Below are 27,311 nucleotides of genomic sequence, written 5' to 3'. Positions count from 1 at the left end.
GCTTCCCAGATTTAGAGAAGTACATACTTCGTTTAGTATCACCAAATTAATTACCGGTGAGCTGTGATTAAACGTCTTTTGAGAATACTTTCCCTTTAGAATCCTTGATATGAGAAAGCTCAACATATAATCTGAAATGTAATTTAATGAGCTCTTCTTTCATGTAAAAATGGGGATATGACATAATTTTTAAGAATGCCAGATATCAGCCCTGGCTGGTATGGCTCAGTGGATTGAGCACTGGCCTGCAAACCAAACAGTTGCTGGTTCAGTTTCCTGTCAGGGGACATGCCTAGATTGCGGGCCGGCCCCCAGTTGGGTGTGTGCAAGAGGCAACTGATTGATGTTTCTTTCCCTCTCTTTCTCCCTTCCCCTCTCTCTAAAAATAAATAAGTAAACAAATAAATAATATATATATATATATATATGAATACCAGATAGCAAATCTTAAGACTTAATAGATTAATAATATTAGATCACCAAGAAAAGTGTAGCCAGGATTAGTCGTAATAGACTGTGTGTGTGGACCAGCCCTCGCAAACAGCTAAAAAAAAATCCCTTGTCTTCCCTAACAGATTTGCCCTGACCAAGACAGTTGTTTGCAGATAGTGAGTTCCTTTGTCCTGAACACCCTGCACCCCCTTGCTCCACAGGCATATACCCCCAGCGCAATATGTCAAAACAAGTATTTTCTGTAAATACCTTGATGTGAAAGGTTGAGAAGTACTAGTTTGTAAGATCCATAGGAAATAGTAATGTGTGGACTGTACTGGAGAGGCATGTATGTGTGTAAATATGTAAACCAATACGGGCTAGTAGGTAAGCTTTGCTTCTCAACTGTTTTTCTGTCCTCATACCCATTTGCATGCACTGTACATCTCCAGTAACATCAAGGCTTTTTGAAAAACTGGTGAAAGGTTGAAAGAAGTATAATACATTAGAATTTGGCCACCAAATTTTTACCATTTAGAAATTTTTAATTACAAAATAATGTGTTGAAATGAGCGAAGTAGAAATTCTTAATAATGAAAGACAAAGATTTAGAGGAAAATGATGCTTTTGTGGGGACAGGGATTTATTAGCCTTTGGGCTCTGTGTAGTTTAAGTGTACGATGTGTGCAAAAATCAAAGGATTTAGACCTTGCAAATATCAAATACAGGTATATTTTCTGCTTTTGAAGAACTTTTCTATTTTTACCAAATTTAAACTATTAAAATGTGCTTTTTACTACATACCTAAAGCTCAATTATAAACCTTACAATTATATTATTTAAAAATGTCCTAATATTTTTTAGGTTGCAGAAGTTTTACAAGTACCTCCAATGAGAGTCTATGAAGTAGCAACTTTTTATACAATGTATAATCGAAAGCCAGTTGGGAAGTACCACATTCAGGTCTGCACTACTACACCTTGCATGCTTCGAAACTCCGACAGCATACTGGAGGCCATTCAGAAAAAGCTTGGTATGGGACACATTATATTTATAAACTTTTATGAAAATTAGCATTTTCTTTCTAGAGTTGACCTGTTTCTACATGACCTTTCCAACTTTTGTTATCTTACTGGATCTGTACTTTATGAGTAAATTTTTGTCATCCTGTTTATCTACCTTTATATCTTCATATTTTGTCCTATTGGCTTTTAGCCTCGAAGCTGAATTTTCACCTTTTCTTTTGTAATCATTAAGTATGTTGGAAAAACTAGGAATTTTAAAGTTCTCATTGTTTAGAAAATTAAGTTTTATTGTGATAGCATGTGGTATGCAAAAAAGTGACTACATTGTCCTTGTGTTCTTTCAAACTAGCCTTGGGACAAATAAAAAAACGAGAATAGTAAGAATGCTTCAGGAAGGGAAGTCTGAAATGGGATTTTATTTTTTTCTACATAAAATGTCCATTGCTGCATTTAGTTATACATATCAAATAAAGTAAAAGATGTTTTTAGAAAAAAGGTGTTACTAAATATACTCTAAAGTACTTGTGTGTTGTAAATACAGTTGGGCAGTGTTGAAGTATATAAAACAGAAAGCTGAAACCTATTCATAATCCCACCCCCACCTTTAAGATACAAATTTTGATAAAAGTTGAGTTTTAGGTTTTATATTGTTTAAATTGTTTTTCGTCATTAAATATATAAATGTAGTATGTCTGAATTTGCTTTTTCATTTTGACTACAGCATAATATGTCTCTCATTTTTCTATTATAACAAGTTATTCTGCAATTTTATGTATACTCATCTTTGAATACTTATCCTATTGTATACTGAGATTGTTTATAGGAAGTAGAATAGTTGTGTCAGATTACTATATTTTGCCAAAATGCCTTCCCTTAAGATACCAGAGTAATTATTTCCTTCACATTCTTAATGATGTTTGACATTAGCAGTGTTCTGAGTCTTAGCCAATATATTATAAATGACTTAGTAGGGTAATTGTTAATTATTACAGTCAAAATGAAAATTGTGCAGTCTGATGGACTGCTTTTTGACAACATATCCTGGAGAGGAGTCCCCTGAAATTTAATTGTTTTTAAAGGAATAAGGTCACTTAAGAAATCCTTGAATGTTCTAGTATAATTATACAGATTTGTTTTCTTTAAGAAATTTAGTGCTCATAAGTTGTTGGTTTGTTTTATTTTTCCTTTCTTAAATCATATTTGTATTAAAATATAATCTGGTCCTTACAGTGATCGTTTATATTTTTAGGAATAAAGGTTGGGGAGACTACACCTGACAAACTTTTCACTGTTATAGAGGTGGAATGTTTAGGGGCCTGTGTAAATGCACCAATGGTTCAAATAAATGACAACTACTATGTGAGTATTTCACTTAGTATTAATTAAAGTTGTATGATGTCATATTTAAAATACTTGTTTTCCCATCCTTTAAATGTTGGTTTCTGAATTACTCATTTAGAAGAAATTGTTGATATAAATACCCCAAAGTTTTTCTTTTTCTTTTTGTTTCTTGGTATTCTTTGATTTTCAAAAATCAAAGCATACAAAACCTTTCATAAAAATATTCCAATTTTAAAGCTTTTATTTATTTATTTTTATAGAGAGGGGAAGGGAGGGAGAAAAAGAGAGCAAGCTACATTGACGTGCAAGAGAAACATTGATTCGTTGTCTCTCTCACACCCTCAACCAGGGACCTGACCTGCAACCCCGGCATGTGCCCTGACTGGGAATCTAACCTGTGACCTTTCTGTTCACAGGCTGTCTGTGGTACCAGCCTGGAGAAAATATGCCAATTTTAGCTTCTACAGAATTGTCCACCAGATGGTTTTTAAAAATGTATTTTAAAAAATTTTTGCATTTAACTCTAAGGGATAATGATGTTTGTAAAACTTTTTAAATTATGAAAAAATTTAGTAATTTACATTTGTTGGATTGGTCAGAAAGTCCATACAGCTTTTTCTGTAAAATAAGGCACATTCTTCATTTTCACCAATAACTTTACTCATTTGGATATTTTGAGTATGTTGGCTGTCTCCACATGTATAGTGTTGATTGTTCTTAATTAATGTATTGATTTGATAGCTATCAACTTCAGCTGGTTTGCCCTGCTGTGGAGCAATGTCCAGCAAGAAATCTCCAGCGTGAAACTTTGCAAACCACTTTCAACAGCGTTTTTTGACAGCACCTTCTCCATGTGCTGCACAAATCTTTTCTTGCATTCCAGTTGCGTTTTTACCTTTCTTGAAATAATAAAGCATAATGTGCTGAAAATGTTGCGTATTTTCTCTCATCTTCAACATTAAAATGGCTACACAAAAATTCACTGATTATGGTAAGTTTTTTTTAAATTCATGCTGGTATGACAGGTGTCACAATACAATCTAACAAAATTGTTTGGGATTAAGTACAAGGCAACTAAGTGCTAATTAACTAAAGCCATCGTACAGAAAAAAAAAATGTTCTTTTTTGGCCAATCCAATAAATAAATAGAGAAAGTAACCACCCAGAGTTAATAGATAATAACATTTTCCGCACTTCAGTAAATTATTTTTATCCATATAATTATTTGTAGAGAGAGAAGCTGTAGATGCAGGTAAACCATTCTCATTTCTACCCAAAATCCTATTGCTTTCCATTCATTCCCAGAGGTAAACACTATCATATATTTAGTGTGTATTCTTCCTTAACATGTTTTTCAACTTTTTAAATATATGTACCAGCCATACTAATATGCAATGTTATATTGCTTTTTCTAACAAAATTTACAGAGATGATATCATACCTCTCTCAGTTTTCTCTCTCAGTACTGTTTTAGCAGGTATCATAGTTTCTTTTTCTTTTTTAATTTTAAAATTTTTACAAAATCCTCACCTGAGGGTATGTTTACTGATTTTAGAGAGACAGACAGAGACAGAGATAGAGAAACGGCAGTTGGTTGTTTCCCATACATGCCCTGATCAGGGATCAAACCTCAACCTACGTGTGTGCCCCAACCGGGAATTTAACCCACAACCTTTTGGTGTTTGGGATGGTGCTCCAACCAACTGAGCTCCTGGCCAGGGAGTTATAATTTTGATTCATTCACAGTGGACAGCTGCTGTATTGGCTTTTGTCATTTTTTTATTTGACAACCTAAGGGAAAAGAGATCAGTGTCCCTGACTAAATAGTCTCTTTTTGCATGTTTTAAAAATCCTTTCAACACACCAGTTGAAAATCGCTGCTCTAGGCTATGAATCCCTAAAGCCAAGTTTGCTTGGTGTTCCACTTCTCTAGTTGGATTTTCTTTGAGTTTTTGGTTCCTGGGTATTTTCTTTTTTGCCAGTGTATTGATGAAATTTAAAAGCATTTGTAATTGTTACAACAGGAAGTTGAATCAGGATAGTTATTGTGCCATAATGTATGAAATGGGTATCTATAACTTTTTTTAATGGTGAAATTTGATTTCTTTGGCTTTTTAGATTTCTAAGGAGTTTTCATTCCCTATAGTGATTTTCTTTATTTTAATGATCGGTGGTTAAAATTTCTTATCTGTTTCCCAGATAAGAAAAAAAGGCCCTTTAAAAATATGGCAACAACATTCCTTTTTCTTACACTTCTGCAATGTATTCATAATAATGAGGATCTTGAGTTAAGAAGAAATTAGACAGTCTTATATTAAGTATTCTAAGGCTAAATATGGTAGCCCATAGACTTATCCAACAGATAAAGATTCTTCCAGTTAGTAATAGCATGGTCTTTGGCAGGCAGTTAACTTTTAAGTATTTCAGTTGATCAGTAGATAAAATGTAGTAGTCACATAAACTTTCACTGGATCCTACTTAGGCAAAAAAGTTACATTTTGAGGATGGTTATGAATTTGAGTATGGACTTGACATTTGATTTTATTAAGGAATTATTGTTAGTTAATTAGGTGTGGTAATGGCATTATGTTATTTAAGGAAATTTTTTTATTCTTAGGAGATGGCCTGCTGAAGTATTAGGGGTGCAGTGTTATGATGTCTACAACTTGATTTCAAATGGTACAGCCCCAAAAAGGACATATGTGTACACAATGCAAATATGGCAATTTAAAAGTTGTTCTGTCTAGGTAGGAATATGAGTATTTATGTTAGTTTTCAAGTTCTTGTAATAAAAGTTCGTGGGAAGGAATAAAATTATTAGGTGAGTTTAAAGATATATTCTAGCTATGAAGTTCTGAACATTAAACCCTAAGTTTCAGAGGAGCTTTTTATTTTCATAAATGCTTAATTCAACCAGTATTACAGCTCTTTTATGTGACTAGGCACTGGAGATACAGTATTGAATCATGATTTCTCTAGCATAGTATAGGATACTACAAAATATTTTGTTAAATACTTAATGGTTTTGAAGGGGGGAGGGAATATAATGTAGTTTGGGCACTTTTCTCTTAGTTAATCTTGCCATTCTGTTTTGACTGTCTTTTGATTAAATCTAGGTTGTAGCAGCTAGGCACACAAGTGCATGTGTTCATGTGTTTTAATTATATTTGTTATTTAAAAGAACAGAATCCTTTCTTGAGTTAACATTTATATACAGGTGCATTGTGTAGACTGTTTCTAGTTGAAATGGAATGTGGAGGATCAGGATCATTAAAATAAATGTGTCAAAAATAAGATTTTTTTTAACTTTCCCTTCAAAAATTAAATAAATTTTGAAACCGTGAATTTCACCTGGGAAAGAAAGAAGATATCTTTGGAATAGTAGATCTTTAGATCATCTACTTATAAATTATTGCGCCTGCTGGTTCTAATTACTATTTGCCACCTCAGTGTTTCTTCAGGGGCATAGCATTCGTTGAGCATTTGCTGTGGCACTGTTCTATTTTATATATTTTCTCATTGAATTCTTAAGTAGGTTTACAAATGAAGAAGGACTTAGGGAGGCTAAATAACTTGTCTAAGATTATGAGCTAGTAAATGATAGAGTGAAGACTTAGATGCCGAACTATTACACTTCAGAGCACTAGGTTGTATTGCCTCTTCAGCTGCAGCTCTTACTGCATATTGCATTTAGTAGTGTGTACTGTATGAGTTTATAGAAGTTATTCAGTTGCTGCTACCTTGGTAACTAATTTGTAAGTTGAGAGAGACAAATAAACTAAGTGATATTGGGGATTTACAAAGATTTCAATAGTAGAAAATAATTTTAATATTCTTTTGTAGGAGGATCTAACACCTAAGGATATTGAAGAAATTATTGATGAGCTCAAGGCTGGCAAAACTCCAAAACCTGGGCCACGGTATGCTTTTATTTTTATATAATAAATTTTAAAACTTTAATCTAAATTAGTCTTTGATGTAAACTTAATTTTTAAAACTTTATACCCCCACCCTTATTGGTGTGGCTCGGGTGGCTGGGCTTCATCCTGCAAAGTCAAAGATTGCCAGTTCCATTCCTGGTCCGGGCATGTGCCTGGTTGCAGGTTCACTACCCAGTCAGGGCACATACGAGAGGCAACTGATTGGTGTTTCTCGCCCTCTCTTCCCCTCTCTCTAAAAATAAATAAATTAAGGCATAAGAAAACCCACAAAACTTCATACTCCAAGTTCACAGAAGTTGTTAGGAGCCTTGGATAGTATCTATACCATCCTGTCATCTAAAGCAAAAATTTTTTTCCTCCTCTAAAACACTATCAGATAATGCTGTAGTATCTACTTCAATGTTTATAGAGAAGGGAAATTTACTACAAAGAAATCTAGTCTATTATTTAAAAGTTCACACTGTCAGAAGATTGACTCAAAGCCTGTCTGTCTCCATTGGATTTTTGACTAAAGGTCCTATACTGCCTTTTGAACCAACAGAAGGTAATTTTTATACGTCTTCCACAATACGGATAGCTCTTCAGTCACTTAAAATAGCTATCTTGTCTTCCCCATATCTTTTTCTCAGGTTTTATACCCACAGTTGTCCCATTATTTTTCCTTGTACTACAGAGCGTAGTCTCTCTCCTCTTAGGTGTTTTTAGTTGGCTAGTGACTTTCTTAATGTGATACTTAAAGTAATCACACTATCTGAGATATATTTATCTAGTAAGCAGTGTGCAGAGCATTGTGGGACCGTCTTCTTTGTTCCAGACATTATACCTGTAATAATGAAACCTAATTATATCAATTCTCGCTTCAGATACATTATACCATTAATTACATACATAGTCAGTTATGCATAGATGTTTTTCAACTTAAGCACTATTTATCTAGTTTGCTCCCATCCTGCACTTGTGTTATGCTAATTACTGGTACTTTTCTTTCAATTATGAACCTGAGCCTTTGCTGCTAAACAAACTTCTGTTCCATATCTATGTGTTCACATCACTTTTTTAATACTGGCAAATGTTAGCATGGCTAATACAGCTGTAATCTTTTTGTAAGTATTTTTGCTTTTTTATAAAATTTCTTTCAACATATTCTTAGGTTTTAATGCCCTAATAGTAGTCTAATGTAGTAAAAGAACTGTGATGTGTGTTAAGATTTTATATATTTATTTTTAGAGAAGGGGGAAGGCGTGGGGAGAGGGGGAGAGAAGCATTGATGTGGGAGAGAAACATCAGTTAGTTGCTTCTCATATGCCCTAAACTGGGGACCTGGCCACAACCCAAGCATGTGCCCTGACTGGGAATCAAACCAGCAACCTTTCGGTCCACAGGTGGGCACTCAGTCCACTGAGCCACACCAGCCAGGGGTGATATGTTCTTTATTCCTGTTTTAAAATGTATCTTCCTACTTTTTGTTACAAATAACAATAACCCTGAAGTTGGTGCTAAATCAGAGGGAATGAGTGGTTCTATAATCTGTACTCTAGAAGTACTCAATCCTGGCAGACTAATAACCCTACCTGATAAGAAAAAGAGGTCAGTTCAGGATAACTTAAGTTTAGTAAAGGCAGGCTTTGCCCCTATTGACTATTAAATTCTATTCTAAGAAATATATACTTCTTTTAACACTCAAATTGAATTTGCATATATTGGTTTGGAATTTTCTTCCTAGTTCTTCACTTTCTTGGGCTACACTTAATGTTTTTGGGGGTAAAACATTTCTATGTGAAGAATGGTTCTCCTTTTTGGAGTCTACCTAAGAGAAGCCTTTTGTCGTTTAACATTAAAGTATCTTTCTTAGCCACTGGTCCTGTCACACTCTTCCTTCAAAAGCAGCTGTCTTGCCCTCCCTCCTAAACCCTCAGAAAAGTCCATATTTTCCACAGACTTCAGCTTGTGTTGCTAGGGTTGTATTTATACTCAAACCCATGATTTCTTTCACCTTTTGGGGTTTTTTTTTTGTTTGTTTGTTTTTTTTTTGATCAATTGGTGTTTTTAGAGAGAGAATGGGAGAGAGAGAAAAACATTGATTTCTTGTTCCACTTACACACTCATTGGTTGATTCTTGTATTTGCCCTGACCAGGGTTCAAACCTGCAACCCTGGCATATAGGATGATGGTCTAACCAATTCAGCTACACAGCCAGGACTGGGCACTTTGTTTTAAAATGTTAAGTGCAGATTTCCTCATAAAATCTACTTGGTTTCTTTCTTTGTTTATTTGTTTTAATTCTTGGTTTTACCTTTTTTTTTAATTGTTCAAATACGTTTGTCTCCATTTTCCTGCCACCACTTTCCCCTGCCCCACCCACTCCCAACCCCACCCTCAATCCTTCCCCACTTTGGCTTTGTCCATGGGTCCTTTATACCTGTTCCTTCATTTGACTCTTCCACTTCTTTTCCCCGTTACCCCCCACCCTCCTTCCCTCTCATTACTCTGTTTTTTTCTTTCAATGTTGCTGGTTATATTTTTCTTACTAGGTCATCTTATTGATTAGGTTCCACTTATAGGTGAGATCATATGGTATTTATCTTTCACCCCCTGGCTTATTTTGCTTAATATAATGCTCTCCAGTTCCATCTATGCTGTCGCAAAGGGTAGTAGCTCTTTCTTTGTGCTGCATAGTATTCTATTGTGTAATTGTACCATAGTTTTTTGATCCACTTATTTATTGATGGGCATTTAGGTTGTGTCTAGTACTTGCCTGTTGTAAATTGTGCTGCTACGAACATTGGGGTGCATGGGTTCTTTTGAAAGATATTTTGGAATTTCTAGGGTATAATCCCAGCAGTGGAATCACTGGATCAAAAGGCATTTCCATTTTTAGCTTTTTGAGGAAATTCCCAACTGTTTTTCACAGTGGCTCCACCAGTCTACATTCCCACCAACAAACAGTGTATTAGGGTTCCCTTTTCTCCACAACCTCACCAGCACTTGTTTGTTGATTTGTTTATGATGGCCATTCTGATCAGTTCGAAGTGGTGTCTCCTTGTGGTTTTGTGCATTTCTCTGAAGGCTAGTGATGCTGAGCATCATTTCATATGTCTCTGTGTATGTCCTCCTTGGAGAAGTGTCTGTTGAGGTCCTTTGCCCATTTTTTAATTGGATTGTTTGTCGTGCGAGTTCTTTATGTATTTTGGTGCTCAAACCCTTGTCCAAGGTTTCATTAGCACATACATTTTCCCATATGGTTTGTTCCATTTTCATTTTGCTGATGTTTTCTTTAGCCGTGCAGAAGCTTCTTGTTTTGATGAAGTCTCATTTGTTTATTCTTTCCTTTATGTGCCTTGCTCTAGGGGATGTATCGGTGAAAAAATTGCTGCTTGGGATATCTGAGAGTTTCCTGCCTATGTTCTCTAGGACTTTTATGGTGTCATGACTTGTATTTAAGTCTTTTATCCATTTGAATTTATTTATGTGTATGGTGTAAGCTGGTGGTTGAATTTCAATATTTTGCATGCAGCTGGTCAGCTCTCCCTATACCCTTTGTTGAAGAGGCTATTTTTACTCCATTTTATACTTTTCTAGATATCACCTTTTCTTGGTGTTTATAATTCCATAGTCATATACTTGCCACTTAGAACCTCCTTCCCTTCTATCAATTACAATATTAATACAACATTAGTATCTTGCCACACAGATAGAAAGATAGTTGCATTGTCTACTTTATTGCATTCCCTCACCATTCATTATTTCACAAATATTTCTGGGTGCATGCTCTGTGCCAGACACTATTTTAGGTTTTGCATGCAATTATAAACAAGGTAAAATGGTCAGATATTTTATATTCTAGTGATGGAGATAGACAACTAATATGAGTAATTAATGCTAAGACAAAGCAGAGTTAGGAGATCAACAATGATTGGGGGTAAATTTAGTCAGGAGGGGCCTCTCTGAGGTGGTGACATTTGAGCCATGACCTAAATGATAAGCCCAAAGAAACCATGTAAAGAACTGGAGGAACAATGTCCCAGGAAGTGGGGAGAGGCTCTAATAAGGCCCTGGAAGAAACAGGAGATGACATTATGGTTTGCAGTGAAGTAGTAAGAAAGTGGTGGAAAGGGTCAGTGAGGTAGATAGGTGTCCAGATAAGTAATTTGAGTTGAATCCTAAATATAATAAAAAGCTGTTGTTGGGATCTTTCTAGTAAGAATTGATAGAGTGGTCTTGTTAAAATTATTGTCCTAGTTGAATGGAGAATATTTTAAGATTTAGTAGATATTGTGGAGCAAAGGAATTATGAGTGATTTCTAGCTTTTTGGTCTGAGCACATAAGTGATTCCTTTAACTAAAATGGAGAATATTTGGGTAGAGCAAGTCTGGGGAAGAAAAGTCACTTTGTTTTGTACATTTTAAGTTTGTGATGCCTACTAGACATCCACGGTAGAATGCTTAAAGGTAGATAATGAGCCTGAAATTTAGGGAATAGATTAGAGTTGGTAATATGAGTTAGGGATTCATAAGTTGTTATAGATGGTATTTAAAGCCGTAAGTCTACATGAGATTACCAGCGGTGAAATTACTTTGTTGTGTTTAATATAGGAGGTGTTATAACATTATTGTATTTTAACATTAATAAGCAGGAACTTAGTACCACAGTTAAGCATTTTCAACAACTAATTATAATTGGAATGTTGCTAATCAGTAATTGAGTAAAAATCACTGAGATTTTTTTGACAGTGTTCTAGGTCTAAGCCAGAGACTTTATTTAGAGTTATTGGTTTCTGAACCTCTTTATTTTCAACTTATCAGCTTTTGTTTAACAAGTAGATATAAGCCTTATTTTTCAATAATTGCAAAAGTTCTACCAACGGTATATATAAAGATTGTATTTTTTCAACTTGTTGACACTATTATAGATGTTTCTCTTCCCCTCCCCCTTTGCTTATCTTGACCTAGCCCCACCCCCCTTCCCCTCTGGCCAATACCACACTGTTGTCTGTGTCTGTGGGTTATGCATATGCATTCTTTGGCTAATCCCTTCACTTTTTTTCATCCAGTTCTCATCATTCCCCCCTGACAGCTGTAAGTCTGTTTTATGTATCCATGCCTGTTTCTATTTTGTTTGTCACTTTATTTTTTCATTAGATTCCATATATAAGTGTGATCACATGGTATTTGTCTTTATGTGACTGTTTTATTTCACTTAGCATAAGAGCCTCTAGGTTCATCCATGCTATTGTAAAATTGAGATTTCCTTTTTTACAGCCTTATAAGTATTCCATTGTGTAAATGTACCACAGCCTTTTTTTGTCTAGTCATGTATTGATGGGCACTTGTATTATAAACAATGCTGCTAGAAACATAAAGGGGTGCATATATTCTTTTGAACTGGCGATTTTGGATTATTAGGATATATTCACAGGAATGGGATCGCTGGGTCAAAAGGAAGTTCCATTTTTAATTTCTTAAGGAAACTTTATACTGTTTTTCACAGTGGCTTGCACCGGTCTGCATTCCCACCAACAGTGCACTAGGGTTCACTTTTCTCCACAGCCTCACCATCACTGTTTGTCCATTTATTGATGGTAGCCATTCCGGCAGTTGTGAGGTAGTATCTCATTGTGGTTTTAATTTGCATCTCTGATTTTTTCATGTCTTCTGGCCCTCTGTATGTCCTTTGGAGAAGTGTCTGTTCAGGTCCTTTGCTCATTTTTTAAATGAATTATCTTCCTGGTGTTGAGTTATTCAAGCTTTTTATATATTTTGTAAATTAACCCCTTATCAGACTCATTATTGGCAAATATGTTTTCCCATACAGTGAGTTCCCTTTTCATTTTGTTTGTGGTTTCCTTTGCTGTGCAGAAGCTTTTTAGTTTGATGTAGTCCCATTTGTTTAGTTTTTTCCTTTATTTCCCTTGTCCTAGGAGATATTTCAGCAAAAATATGGTAGTGAGAGATGTCTGAGATTTTACTTACTATGTTTTCTTCTAAGATTTTTATGGTTTTGAAACTTAAATATTTAAGTTTTAATATTTAAGTCTTTCATCAATTTTTAGGTTATTCTGGTGTGGAGTGAAATTGGTGGTCTAGTTTCATTTTTTTGCATGTACCTGCTCAGCTTTCCCAACAACCATTTCTTGGTTCTGTTCCATTGATTTATATGCCTGTTTTTATGCTATTACCAGGCTGTTTGGTTTACAGTGCCCTTGCAGTATAGTTTGATACCAGTAATTTGATCCCTCCAACTTTGTTCTTTTTTCTTAAGATAGCTGAGGCTAATAATAAACTAACAGAAGGGGAAATTAAGAAAGCAATCCTATTCTTTTGTTGCAATCTACAAAAAGAATAAAATACTTAGAAATAAACCTAGCCAACAATGTAAAAAAACTTTACCTAGAAAATTATAAGATCCTGAAGGAAGAAATTGAAGAAGGTATAAACAAATGGAAGCACATACTGTGTTCATGGATAGGAATAATTAATATCATTAAAATGTCCATGGTACCCAAAGCAATCTATAGAGTCAATGCAATTTCTATCAAGATTCCGATGACATATTTCACAGAACTAGAACAAATATTTCAAAAATTTATATGGAAACACTAAAGGCCCCGCATAGCAACAGTGATCCTGAGAAAGAAGAACAATATTGGAAGATTCAAGCTACCTAATGTCAAACTATACCACAAAGCCATAGTAATCAAAACAGCCTAGTACTGGCATAAAAACTGACACGTAGATCAATGGAACAGAATAGAGAGCCCAGAAATAAATCCATACCTTTATTATAGTCAGTTAGTGTTTGACAGAGGAAGCAAGCACATCCTGAGCTAAAGATAGTTTTTTCAATCAATGGTGTTGGGAAAATTGGACAGATACATGCAGAAAAATGAAACTAGACCACTTTCTTACACAGCACACAAGAATAAATTCAAAATGGATCAAAGACTTAAATGCTAGACTTGAAACCATAAAGATCCTAGGAGAAAACATAGGCAGCAAAATCTTGGACATTGCTTATAGAAATACTTTATCAGACATATCTCCCCAGGCAAGGGAAACAAAAGAAAAAATAAACAAATGGGACTACATCAAACTAAAAGGTTTTTGCACAGCAAAGGAAATCATCAACAAAATAAAAAGACAACCTACAGAATGGTGGCACATATTTGCTGATACATCTGATAAGGAGTTAATATCCAAAATTTATAAAGTTCTTAAAAAAAAATCACAAAAACAAACAGCCCAGTTAAAAAATGGGCAAAGGATCTGAAGAGACACTTCTCCAAAGAGGACATACAGATGGCCAATATAAACAAGAAAAAATGCTCAACATCACTAATCATCAGAGAAATGCAAATTAAAACCACAATGAGATACCATCATGTATCCGTCAGAAATGGTGGCTATCATCAACAAACAACAAGTGCTGTCAAGGATGAGGAGAAAGGTTCCGTTTTGCACTGTTGGTGGGAATGCACGTTTGATGTAGCCTCCATGGAAAGTAATATGGAGATACCTCAAAAAATTAAAAATGGATCTGCCTTTTAACCCAGTGGTCCCACTTCTGGGAATATATCTGAAGGAACCGAAAACATTAAAAGAACATAAACACCCCTATGTTTATTGTAGCATTATTTACAGTTGCCAAGGTATGGAAGCAGCCCAAGTATCCATCCGTGAATGAGTGGATAAAAGAACGTGGGACATTCACACAATAGAATTCTACTCAGCTGTAAAATAGAAGAAAATTTTACCCTTTGCAACAGTATAGATGGACTTGGAGAACATTATGTTAAATGAAATAAGCCAGTCAGAGAAAGATGAATACCGTATGATTTCATTCATATGTGGAATCTAATGAACAAACTGAACTAACAACCAAAAGAGTGACAGACCCATAGATGAAGATCAGTTGACAGCTAGTGGGAGTGGGACAGGTTATGAGGTGGAGGGATTGAGCAAAAAGGAAAAGGACTCATGAACATGGAGAGCATTGTAGTGATGGCTGGAGGTAGAGCGGTGTAAGGGAACTAATAGTAATGGGAGAAATACAATAAAGATAAACTTAAAGATTGCTGAGGCTGTTTGGGGTTTTTTTTTTTGGTTCCATATAAATTTTTGGAATATTTGTTCTAGATCTGTGAAATATGCCATTGGTATTTTAAATAAGGATTGCATTGAATCTATAGATCGCTTTGGGTAGTACAGACATTTTAATGATGTTAATTCTTCCAATTTATAAACACAGTATATGTTTCCACTTATTTGTATCTTCTTCAGTTTCTTTCTTCAGTGTCCTGTAGTTTTCCAAGTATAGGTTTTTTACTTCCTTGGTTAAATTTATTCCAAGATATCTTATTTAGTTATTTTTTGTTGCAATAATAAGTGAGATTGTGTTCTTAGTTTCGCTGATAGTTCAAAAATGCCACAAATTTCTGAAATATATTTGTATCTTGCTACCTTATTGAATTCATTTATTAGCTCAAGTTGCTTTTTGGTGGACTCTTTAGGGTCTTCTTTGTACAATATTATGCCATCTGCTAATAAGGACAACTTTACTCCCTCCTTTCCAATTCAAATGCCTTTTATGTCTTGTCTGATTGTTGTCGCTAGAACTTCTAGTACTCTGTTGAATGGGAGGTGACCACAGACATCCCTGTCTTATTTATGATTTTAAAGGAAACACTTGTTTTTGCCCATTTAGTATGATGTTGGCTATGGAAGATTGTATTTGGACATGGTAATTCTAGAATGTCTTCCCAACAAAAGAAAACAAGACTTTCCCCTCTTTTTCCCAAAGTTAATGTCTTGGATATATAGGATAATGAGAGATACTGTGATGATAGTAATACCCAAATTACAATTATAAGTATTTTTATACTAAACCTTTCTGCTTACCTGTTTGAAAGAGGTGCTCATTGTGAGCTTTTGAGTAATGGTTCAGTAGTCTGATTTCTGAGTAACACTATGAGGTCTACCCTGGCAAAAATTAGTACTAAGAGTGATGCCTCTGTGCAGTTCAAAACTGCATTTTAATCTTTAGGAAATCATGGCTAGAAGAAAGAAAATAGTAAACTGAAAATACTCTTTATTTTGACGTTAATAAATGCTGATTGTTCTTATTTTCAGTTAAAGTACTGAAAATAACTCTTAAACTCATTTTCAAATTATTAACTAACATCGAAGTTTTTCAGTATCGATTAGCTAAAAGTAATTTTGAATCCAATTTGAATTCTCATGTTTAGTTCTATAAAGACATCTTAAATTTTGCAGAATTTTGTGGGGTACATAATTGTAAAAAAAAATACATGGGCTAAAAAAGTATATATGAAGATATATGGGTAGTGGCCAATGGATGACTCTAGACAATAAAGTCACTTTTGGTTTTTTTATACTAAAAGTAGAGATGGTGGTGTGTATATCTCAACAATATTTTTAAATATAAACACTTAATTTTATTAAGTAGGTTGTTTTTTAAAAGAACTTTTTGTAATCCATAAAAACTATATAAGGTGTCTTCCTCTATGGAGCACCCCCACACCTTTACCCAGTCCCTTACCCCAGGTACGTTTTCCTTACCTCTTTCTCCTAAGCTCCAAGCACCCCCCCCCCCCATTTATTTTTTGTCTGTTACTTACCTCCTGAGCACATTTCTTCTATGGTTCATTTCTTCTACCTTTGTGACTTTTCTAAATAAACTTTCTCTTATTAAAGAAAAAATTTAAAAAATATACTGTATGTACAGCCAAGTTTTCTAGACTGCAAATGAGTTAAAATGATAAATGTACAAATAGCGTTGGAATGGCTAAAAAACCGGCTTTACCTTTTGAATTGTGGTGAGTAGAACAGGTGATTAATAGATGGCATTGTAATCATAAATTGTCAGGGAAATCATTTTTTGTCTTTCATTATGTGAAAACCCTAGTAGTGTAAATTGCAGCTGTCAGGTGAATGAATAGGGCTGTATCACTGCTGTGTTTATTTGTGTTGTGAAGCATGTTTACAGATAAATGAGGGGGAAAATTACACGACCAGTAAATTAAAGTTTGTAGGCTTTACTGGAAGACTTTACGGCCTTTATAATATTTTAATGTGCATTTTGTGAATGGTGGGGAAAGGAGAAAGTTTGCAGGCAGACATAGTGGACGCTGGAACTCCTATTTCCCCTAGGGTATGTCATGGGACGTCATTTCATGGAACAAACTTTAGGAAACTGGACCAGGTTATTCTTAAAATAACTTTCTTACATAAAATTCTATAATCCTGTGAAGAGCTCAGTCAATGTACAGTTATTTCTCCCATTTATTGTTCCAGAAACTTTGGTTTTCATAACCTTAAATTGGCCCTTTGTGTTGGGTAAAGAGGGTAGCTGAGCTTAAGCCATAAGAGGGAACCTATAAAAAAGAAGAAAGGTTCTTCACAATGAATTCATTTCATTATTTCATTGGCAGTCAAAGAACAGCAGGTATGCCTTTGTTATTACTTATAAAAAAAATTACAAAGCCAAGTATTGTTTTTTATTGAAGTTAAATGTGATTTTGCCACTTACACTACAACAGTTTCAGGCTCTGACACATAGTACACAGGGTCTTTTTTTAATCTGGTTTTCATTATGACCTACAATGCAAAAATATTAACTAATTTCTGACTTTTCAGGCATTCTTTGCTACTCTACTGTGTAACAGTACTCTGCTTAGTTACTTGCATTATGTAATTTAATAGCTAGAAATATCTAATAAATGATTATGTGGATCACTTTCCTCTCCCCTCAACCAAAAACATTTTCTAGGACTCTAAAAAGAGATTTACAGGATTGATGACAGTATGTGAAGGGCAAAGCCAGAAGGAGTAAAAAGATGTAAATTGAACTAATTCTTCAGCTAAAATCTGTAGGAGTAACAAAGTAAATTAACAAAGCTAGGGAATAGGAAGGATGAAATCGGAATAGGTGCTGAACTAGGTTCTAGTAAGAGAGGGTGAGCAATTACCTGGGAAAGTATGTATGGGGGTGAAACAGAAAAGACAGGTTCTACCTCTGTGTAACTTCTCTTCATAGATTCCTACATAAGGACCTATTCTTGTTTCCTTTGTGGCTGTTAGAAACCTTGATTTGGATCCTGTGTTAGTACACCCCTGGCTGGTGTGGTTCAGTGGATTGAGCACCACCCTGAGAACCAAAGTGTTGCTGGTTCATTTCCCAATCAGGGCACATGCCTAGGTTGCAGGCCTGACACCCAGTACAGGGCACGTGAGAGGCAACCACACACTGATGTTTCTCTCTTTTTTCTCCTCCCTTCCCCTCTAAAAATAAAGTCTTTAAAAAAGTAAAATAAAAACCTAAGTACAAATAGATTTGTCTTTACTACTTCTAAGGGACATCCTCCCAAATCTTCCATTTCCTGTTTACTTTCAAATACAGAAGTATGTGTTCCCTTCTGTTCACTGTGACAAATCTCAATCTAAATAAAATTCAAATATAAGAAAGTATGATTTTAAAAAATGTCCTCTGGGTTGGGTTATTTTCCTGTAGTTAAGTTCTGATTCTCAGGCAGTTGCTGATTCCCCCGAGACTTTGCTTTCTCTATCTGTAAAATAAAGCCAGTATCACTTGTCTCATGGCATTGTTGAGATTAAATGAACTAATAAGGTATATACACTGATCAATAAATGGGAACTAGTATTAGTGTTATAATTATAGTGAGTTATTTTTATAATTATAAGATACTCGATTAGTCAGTTTTCGTGTTTAAGAAGAGAAAATCTTGTAGCAGTTGAAATGTTTGGATTAAATAATCTATGCTAGATCTTGGGGGAGAAATAGTTATTTAACTGGGCTGTTGTGAGGTAATAATTACAAATTTTTAAGTAAAAATTTATAAATGGTAATCATTAATAGTCACTTTAATTTTACTTGTTTTTCTCTTCAGGAGTGGACGCTTCTCTTGTGAGCCAGCTGGAGGTCTCACCTCTTTGACTGAACCACCCAAAGGACCCGGCTTTGGTGTGCAAGCAGGCCTTTGATTTATATTTAATTGTAACTATGTCACTGGAGAAATAAAATATGAATCTCCTACACATAAATTTTTAATATTATTTGTTCATTTCAACCTGTATACACCTTGGTGGTAACCTAGCAACATGCACCTCTGTAAGTACCATGTCAAAATGTCAGAGCTCCATTTAAAAATTTTCTGCTATCTATGGCTAACTGTGAAGACATTATTCCATAATCTAGTTAATAGTAACTCCAGTCCCCTATTTTGAACTGCCAGGTCATTTTTATCAATAATACTAGATTATTGTGAAATAAAAATTCAAATTTCAAATACATTTTGTTTTTCCATCTTTAGCCACAGGCAAGTCTTAAGTGAACATGATCTTTCTGTAAACTTCGTATATGTCATTGTACCGTTTAAACATTTTTGTATTTACAGCACACAGTTTTACTGTATATCCAACGGTATACCCAATTGGTAACTGATACTTCAAGCAGGTATAAGGACAGAGTAGTTGTCTCTTGATCATTTGAGTCTTTTTAAATTTTTTTGCCTGTTTTTCTTGAAAATTCTATAATATTTACCATTAAAACACTGCTTTTAATGTTTTTCAGAATAGCCTTTAAAAACACCTGGCAGGTAAAATTTCATTATAATAATCCATGATGGTTCCAAAATGTATGTGAACACAATGATTAAAATTTCCTTATCAATTTACAGTAGCAGGAGATGACAACTATGTCCTGGCCTATGTGTTTAGCACCACTCACCCCTCATTCTTCTTAGTTCTTAACTGTGCTGTTTTTTAAAAAGGTGTATTTGGAGAAGAAATTTACTTATTGCTGTTTAATGGCAAGAGTAAACTAACATTTCAACTTTTCATCCTTCCTGTGGGCAAAGAATCTAATAACTATTTGGTGGTGGTTTTGTTTTTGAGCCAGTACTGAAAGATACTAGGGGAGAAGCTACTGAATTTGCAGAATTACTTGCTGTAACTGGAAGGTGCCATTGCTACAGACAATTCTTATGTTCTGATATTATATTTTTAATTTATTACATTCACCTTCCTGAAATGTTTTTTTCAAATGATCTGATTTAACTGGACTTACTGTAGTAAAACACGAGTCGTTGATTCTAAGGGTGTGAAGGTCTAAGTAAGATGGTGAGTAAATTTTGCCAAATGGATTCTAGCTCAGATATCAAATACATCCATTTTTGGTGCCTTCTAATAATATCCCTAGATAAATGTGATGAAATTTAACTTGGGCTAAGAGTGATGATGTTTAATGCTTAGGGTCCTTGACCTTTCTGGTAATGTTAGGAAGACAGACATTTTACCCACTTGCTGAAGATGGGTTCTAGGACTTGAACTAACAGAAGACCAGGCTATGCAAAACTTGCTTGAGGATTTAGACTAATTTTCTTCAGGCTGCTTTTGAGACTTCTATCTGTAATATCTCTAATAAGAATTCTCTAGTAAGGTTTTACATTGAAAAGGAAGATTGGCTCCTCTTGCCTTCATACGTTTCTTTTGGATCTTTTAAATAACAAATAATTGCTGATTTATAATCTTAAGGTGAGCTTCATTAAGGATTTTTTTGCAACTTGATTGAGCATAGTCAGTCAATACAGTCCCTTGCATCATGGTTGCCTCTGAGTCTTCCCTGTATTCAGTGATTTTAATAACGTTGAACATATATCTGTTGCCATAAAAATAGTATATTCATTTTAGCAAATTCAAGATTAGCTACCTTTCAATTTTAGAGTTAGGTACTTAGTGCTATAGAAGTAGGTATTGCCATTGCCATCAATAGTAGTCAACGTCTGTGACAGTGACTTAAATGAGAACCAATTTAATGAAATAAGCAATGTCAGAGTTAAATTTCTAGTAGACTTGTTTTGTCTTTGTATTTCATGCCATGAATATCCAAATTTAGTAGTTTTCCACCTGTAGCCACAAGGTGTTCTCAATATTATTATTGGACCTATGATTCAGAGTAGGAAAATAGGGAACTAGGAAACAAAAAAATACTGTTATTTAATGCAGGTTTATGCTTTATGTAGTAACTTGTTGGGATTTAGCTTTCTGTCAAGTTTGAGATGTTACATCATCTGCGATTAGTGACAAATTTGTAACTGTACTCATTAAGTCACAAATGGGTTGTAGCATAGACGCCATTACTAATGATGAAGGAGGTTTCATTCCAGTTATAATCCCTTTGGTGGTTAAAATCAAGGATTAACCTCGATGTAAATAGTATCCGGAAAGGTCAGAATAAAATGGTTTCCCTCCGATTATGTAACCCCTTTGGTGTTAAAGGAAAGCATGTACAAATTGTAGTAAATTAACCTCAATGTAAATAAAATGTGTCCAGAAGGAAGTCAGTACCCGTTGCTGGGGACGGAAAATTTTCCGCACGCACTCTTCTCTGGTACTCGCTAAATTTCTTCTGAAATACCAACTTGGATGTGGAAAAATGCACGTAAATTTCTTTAAAAATGTCATTAGAAGATGTGAATGGGAGAGAGCGTATTATGGAGTCTGTGCTGTCTCCGTTGCAAGTGCAAGTTCCTGTCCTTTCCAGACGGCAGTGCAGACCCACCTGGCACAGGTAAAAGTGAGCATGCAGCCGCCCCGCTGAGCTGCTGAGCTGCGCGTCGGGTCCTCAAGGACTCAAGCAGAGGTGCTGCCGCGCAGGCGCACTGTGACTCGGGCTAGGGCTATGTTGACGTTCTCCCTTTGCCCAGACGCACCGGAGTCTAGGAGTCAGCAGTCCGTAGCCACGAATATAGCCGTAGACAACCCTCCTTTGCCTCAAGCCGAGGTGGCTGCATCGAGAACACAAACTCGTCCACCCGCCCCTGCAAAGATAACGTGAATACCCTATGCAGATATTTTTCTTCGATGCCGCCGCCATTTCCAGAAGTTTGCACTACTACCCATTGACCTGGTCGCCACAAAAAGCTGCTACTGGTCGAGCAGCGTCAGCGACGCCTGCTCTGCTTCCTGGCTTACTTTTTGAATCCTTCCTTCTAGGGCCGGAGGGAAAGCAGTGACAACTGGGTGGGGTAGGGGACAGCGACAAGCAAGCAGGCAGCAGTTCCGGACTGCACCTCCCCCACCTCCTCCCACTTGGTACGTTCTGACTTCCCCGCCCCAAGGCTGGCATAGAGCTGAAAGAGAGGCGGGGCAGTGGGGAGGGGCTGACGGAAGGGGCGGGGTGGTCTCACCGAGAGTCCCGTGCCCGCGGAGTCACATGGGCGCACCGTAGCCAATCGCGGGGCGACGCTGCCGTGCGAGCGAGGAGGCTGTGGTGAGAGACAGACCGAGACCGGAGATGTTTTTAAGCCCGGCGTCGGTGGTGTTAGTGGCGGTTGCAGCGGCGACGAAGACAACGACAGCAACGGCAACACCTAAGCACTCGTTCAGGGGCTAAAGCTTCCTGCGTCCACTGTGCCTCGGGTCCGTGAGGGTGAGGGGGGCGTGGCGACAGGCTAGGAGGAAGAAGGGGCGCGGTTTCGAGCCCAGTCCCTGGCGCCCGGGAGGAGACCCCCTCAGTTCTGCGCAGCTCCCGGTCCTCCCTCCCCAAACAAGGTAAGGGACGCGCCTTGCCCACCTCGTTCCTTTCCGCACCTCCCGTCCTGGCGCGGCCTGTGGAGCCGCAGGGCTGACGGTGACAGGCCGTTAGTGGCCTGGGCGCGGGTCCGCCCCGCCCGCCGCCGCCCCTCCAGGAGTGCCGAGAAGCCGCCGTGCAGCTGGCAGCTGCCAGCAGGGTTAGGGGCACCACGAGGGGCGAGATCTCAGTTGGGTGTCCCCAGCCACCACTCCTCGTTCTCGGGGCTGAGCTGCCGTCGCCGCCTCTCGGAACATGGCGGGGCCGGGAGGAGCGTGTGCGTGCGAGTGTGCGCGGCCCGACAGGGCGCCGCCGGCTTGCCGCGGCCGGACCCAGCGGGGCGGGTCGAGTCTAGGCGGGGGTGGGGACGCGCCCAGACCGCTGCGCGCGCCTGCCAGCCGGAGACCGCCGCGGTCCCTGCCGGAGGGAACATCGGAGGTACTGGGGGTCGGGAAGAGGTGGATGAAGAGGGAAGGAAGATTGTCACTCTAATAATCTCACGGGGAAGGAGAGCGGCAGCGCTGCAGTCGTGTCTTAAACGCCAGTGTCATCTGTCCTTGCCGCATTGGTCATTCGGTTCTCTTCATCGTTCTGTGAGTGCTTATTCGAATGGTGTTCTTAGACGTTTAGAGCACATCGGGTTCTTAGATCTTATTTTGAGGTGTAATATGGAGAGACGTATCCTGGCGGATCTCAAAGCGTTGAATAAACGGTTGTACAAAGAGGTTACCGAAGCCCCGTTGACAGCTGTTGTAATAACAGTAAGAAAGAGAAACCGATTAGGATGGGAAGTTAACACTATTGCACCAGTTGAAACCGTAGGAAACATTTTAAGCAGTGTAGTCATCGAGGTTGTCATTTCCACTGGACATCCGCGGGTGAAATGGGTTGCAGGTCCAGTGATATGTGACGCTTTGGAATTACTATCTCTAGTCCTGGAGTTGGAATGGAACTGTGTTCTCAGTCATCTATATATTTTTTTATTTTAAAAATGGTTTATGTGAATTATAAAGGAAGACGAACTAATAAAGTAGCTATTTTTTAAAAAAATATTTATTAAAAACATATGCTCAAAAAAGCTGTTATAAATCTTGGGCACTGATCTGCTTCAGTTTCTTCAATCATTATACAAAAGCTTTCCTGGAGATTAGCTAAGAACTGGCGGAATGTTCTTACTTTTCAATGTTCTATTGGTGCCAAGTGGCTTAAAAACAAAATGAGAGAATGTCCACTGTGTAAGATCAAGTCGGTATGTTAACTAATTATGCTGTTGGGAATCGTCTTTAATTTGGGCTAAACGCAAAAACATTTAAAGATTTGAAATGTTTCTCCAGATTTTAGGCAAGAGGAGAAACGTTTTACTAGTTAAAGATATTTTATAGTTGACAAAAGCACTAACTACAATCTAAAGGTCTGCATATAGTTTGACTAAGGTCAGGCTTAACTACTCAGGGTATGCGTTCTATTTTAGGGACAGACAAGGTGTTAAAATGAAGTATAAACTAAGTTAAGTGGTATTCATGGAAGGAAAAGTTTGAAAAAAATAAAGCAGAATGCTCTTAATGTTCTTAACCTTCATGGTTTTCATTGTTGTTGCTAGAATGGTTTTATGAACAGTGGAGCTGGGAAAGTGAAAATCTCAGGGTGTGTATTCCATGAAGAATATTTGAAGAAGAGTAGAGAGAACGTACTCCGATAAGGAAGGAACTTAGGTGAATATATGTTGTGCAGTCAAGCTTGATCCCTCCTTCCCTCCTTCCGTTTGTTGAGATGAGTGCCCAACCAGTGGAATGAATTCAAAAGGAAGACATTTTTTAAGATACTTCTATATTACTTTTTTTCCTATAGAATTGGTTGAAAATGTGACAGATTATTCTGAGATAGGTTGGAGAAATGGTAGTTAGTAGGGATATTTGGAAAACACTTCATTGAAAAAGAGGCCTTTATTCTAAAGAAGAATAATAGTAAACAATATTAAATTTCTTGGTGTTAGTTGATAGCAGTTAAATTTTCTTTAAACCATTCTTATGTTTTAAGAGCATCATTTCAGTCTAAAAAGAGGATGGTTAGTGGGATTAATTATTTCTGTCATCGTTCATAAGAGGGTTAGGCTGCTTTCTGTATATAAACTTGATAATACCGAAGAAACATCTATGACAGGCATGAAGAATTTGTCCAGTAATTGTAGTAGGTTGCTTAAGAGCTGTTGACAGTACTTTCTGACTTGGAACTTGTTGCTAAAACTAACATCAACATGTATTTGTAAAATGCCTTAGAATACAGTCTTCAAGATTTATCCTTAGCACTGGCAGGGACCTCAAGTTTTCTAATCCGTTTCCCTTATTTTACATATGAGAAATTAAAGGCCTAGTAAGGTGGGATGACTTAATGATGTCAGCACAATTAGTTAAAACACTGTGGTTTGGGGCTAGAGATTTCTTGCTATGAAGATGCTAATTTGCCTCTTTCTTTAAGAAGTAGTGGAAAGAATATTAAAATGTAAGTGGAAGGCCTGGGTTTAAATTCTTGATTTGTCACTTCCTAACTGTGGTTTTAACAAATCACTTTAACTTTCAGGACCTTGCCTTCTTAATAAAAAAAAAAAAAAAATTATTATCCTACATAATTTACAGGATTTGGAAGAAACAAATGTGATTTCATATAGACAGCTCATTGTATACTGTATAAAAAGTAGTGATGTTATTATTATTTTTAATCCTTACCCAAGGATATGTTTTTTGATTTTAGAGAAAGCGGTGGTGGGGGTGTGGGGGTTGTTGGAGAGAAACATCAACCTGAGCGAGAAACGTCAATTTGTTTCCTCCCATACACTACCCCACCAGGGATCGAACCTGCAACATTTTGGTGTACAGATGCTCCAACAAACTGAGCCATCCAGCCAGGGCAAGTGTAATATTGTTTTTAAAATAAATACAGTTCTTACTGTGTAACAAGATGTCAAGATCCCTTGGTTTTTGATTAGCCGTAGCTTTGTTTTCAGCACCTGCTGTTTTACAGATAACTCCCTGTAGATAACATTTTCTGATCCTCACTTAGTTCTAATCTTAGTAAGGCCTCTTATGGAACCTTTAAAAAATGCAGTTGTTAGAGCCTGACTTCCTCTGGAGAGAATAAGAAATTTCTTCATATAGCATTTGAAAACATTCTCCTATACACTCATGCATGCATAATCCGTTTAACAGTGGTTTTCTAAAAAGTAATAGTGAAAGTATCTTAGTTGCAGTGTTATTTTATCACTAGTTTCCAGATACAGCAATAATAGAAGATCATTTTCCTTTATAAACTCAGCTTTGAATAGTTCATGTTAAGGTTATCTTGTTGATCTAAAATACATAGAAATATTAAGACAGTTTTTATTTATTGGTTTATGTTATTAAGTTTAAAGACCTTTCCTTCTAGTGCTTTGAATCACTAATACTGGAAACCATATGTCAGTATTTTAGTATTACACAGATTATTTGTAAACTTGAAGATAAAGTTTATGATAAACATATGTTGAGCATTTAGAAGATCTGAAGTGTATCTGTTCAAAGTTTGTGAAATATTTCAGATAATTTTTATAACAACCTTGTAAAACAGATACTATGGTTGTTTTAACATATGGCTAAGGAAAATGAGGCTTTGAACATACTTATGTGATGCATAAGATACTCACAGTCCTAAAAACGTGACAGGTTCTGTTCTCCATTCTTATTCAATTCTCTGTGTTCTGCCTCTAAGAGTGAGATGATTTTGAAAACTCTAAGGCACTGTTCCTTAAATTTTGGAGTTCATGGGGATTGGCTATTCTACTTTCTACTTTCTTGGTCAAGAAATCAAAAAGAAAAGAAAAATAAATACCCTCTTAGAATTGTGGAAAATAGACCAGCAAGCCTATGAAATCCTGGTATGGTTGTTGGGTGATTTTTTTTTTTATGTGAATTGTCAGAAGCAAATTATTCTCAACATCTACTGAAGGAATACAGTTAACATTACAAGAGACTGTTCTAACAAACTTCATTTTGATAATTATTGTTCTAAAGAAACATATTAATCACAGTGACTGAAGAGAAAGATAACTCATGAAACTCATTTAGGACTTTGGTAAAGGAATAGATACAGCAGCAATAAATTTGGCTTTGTCCAGATTAGAAAGTAGCATCTAAGACTACATTTTTTAATTAATGTGACCTTCCAAAATTTTAAGAAATTCAATCTTAAGTTTTTAGAAAATTAAGTTAAACACAGACATGCTTCCAAATTGACATGAGTAAAAGAGGTAAATTATGAAGCCACAAGTTACAGGGTAAAAATCATTTATTTTTCTTTGGCATTTAAAAATTTTGTCATCTTGGCCAGTCTCTTTAACATTTATTTATTATACTAAAATTGTTTCAAAACACATGGTTACTTTTCTGATTATCAGTTTGTATTTGGTCCATAATTGGGGAAAATATCACAGATATTAGTGATAAATATAGCCTTATTGCTTGAAAGAGTTGTGAGAGCTTTGTAGCTTCTCAGATTTCAGTTTATTCTTCCTCCTACATCGGAGTTTTGTCGGCATTCTAACTTCTAATAGAAAACAAAAACTATGCATATGTGGCTCTTTTCCTAGAATTAGCTATATTGACTCAGGATAAGATAAGATAGTCAGGATATTAACCCTGTCTGGTGTGGCTCACTGGATTGAGTGCTGGCCTGCAAACAGAAGGTTGCTGGTTCAATTCCCAGTCAAGGCACATTCCTGGGTTGCAGGCCAGGTCCCCAGTTGGGGGGCTGGTGAGAGGCAATCAATCAATGTCTCTCTTGCACATCGATGTTTTTCTCCTTTTTCTCCCTCCTATCCCCCCTCTCTAAAAATAAATAAGTAAAACCTTTTAAAAAGTTTATAACAAAAAAAGATAGTATATTTAAAATGATAGTGCTTTGTAGTTCATGAATACTTCTTACGTCTTTTGAATT

The 27,311-nt window shown here is 36.4% G+C and overlaps 2 protein-coding genes across 5 annotated transcripts in view; both read left to right on the top strand.

Moving 5' to 3' along the window:
- Window positions 1-18,817, top strand: part of NDUFV2 (NADH:ubiquinone oxidoreductase core subunit V2) — a 37,520-nt gene extending 18,703 nt beyond the window's left edge. The window contains exons 5-8 of the mRNA XM_054587369.1: window positions 1,297-1,465; window positions 2,707-2,816; window positions 6,642-6,718; window positions 18,664-18,817. Of these exons, the coding sequence (XP_054443344.1) occupies window positions 1,297-1,465; window positions 2,707-2,816; window positions 6,642-6,718; window positions 18,664-18,757 (450 nt within the window). The 3' untranslated portion in view covers window positions 18,758-18,817. The remainder of the gene's footprint in view (window positions 1-1,296; window positions 1,466-2,706; window positions 2,817-6,641; window positions 6,719-18,663) is intronic.
- Window positions 18,818-21,987: 3,170 nt separating this feature from the next.
- Window positions 21,988-27,311, top strand: part of ANKRD12 (ankyrin repeat domain 12) — a 140,935-nt gene continuing 135,611 nt past the window's right edge. For all 4 annotated transcript variants that reach the window (XM_054587368.1, XM_054587367.1, XM_054587366.1 and 1 more), the window contains exon 1: window positions 21,988-22,327. The gene's annotated coding sequence lies outside the window, so the exon portion shown is untranslated. The remainder of the gene's footprint in view (window positions 22,328-27,311) is intronic.

Source organism: Pteronotus mesoamericanus, unplaced genomic scaffold (assembly GCF_021234165.1).
Source record: "Pteronotus mesoamericanus isolate MK-2021 breed Mesoamerican mustached bat unplaced genomic scaffold, CSHL_Meso_final scaffold_118, whole genome shotgun sequence".
In the NCBI taxonomy this organism is placed as follows: Eukaryota; Metazoa; Chordata; class Mammalia; order Chiroptera; family Mormoopidae; genus Pteronotus; species Pteronotus mesoamericanus.
The sequence above is the reverse complement of the archived record's forward strand: the minus strand, read 5'-3'. Positions and strand labels throughout refer to the sequence as shown.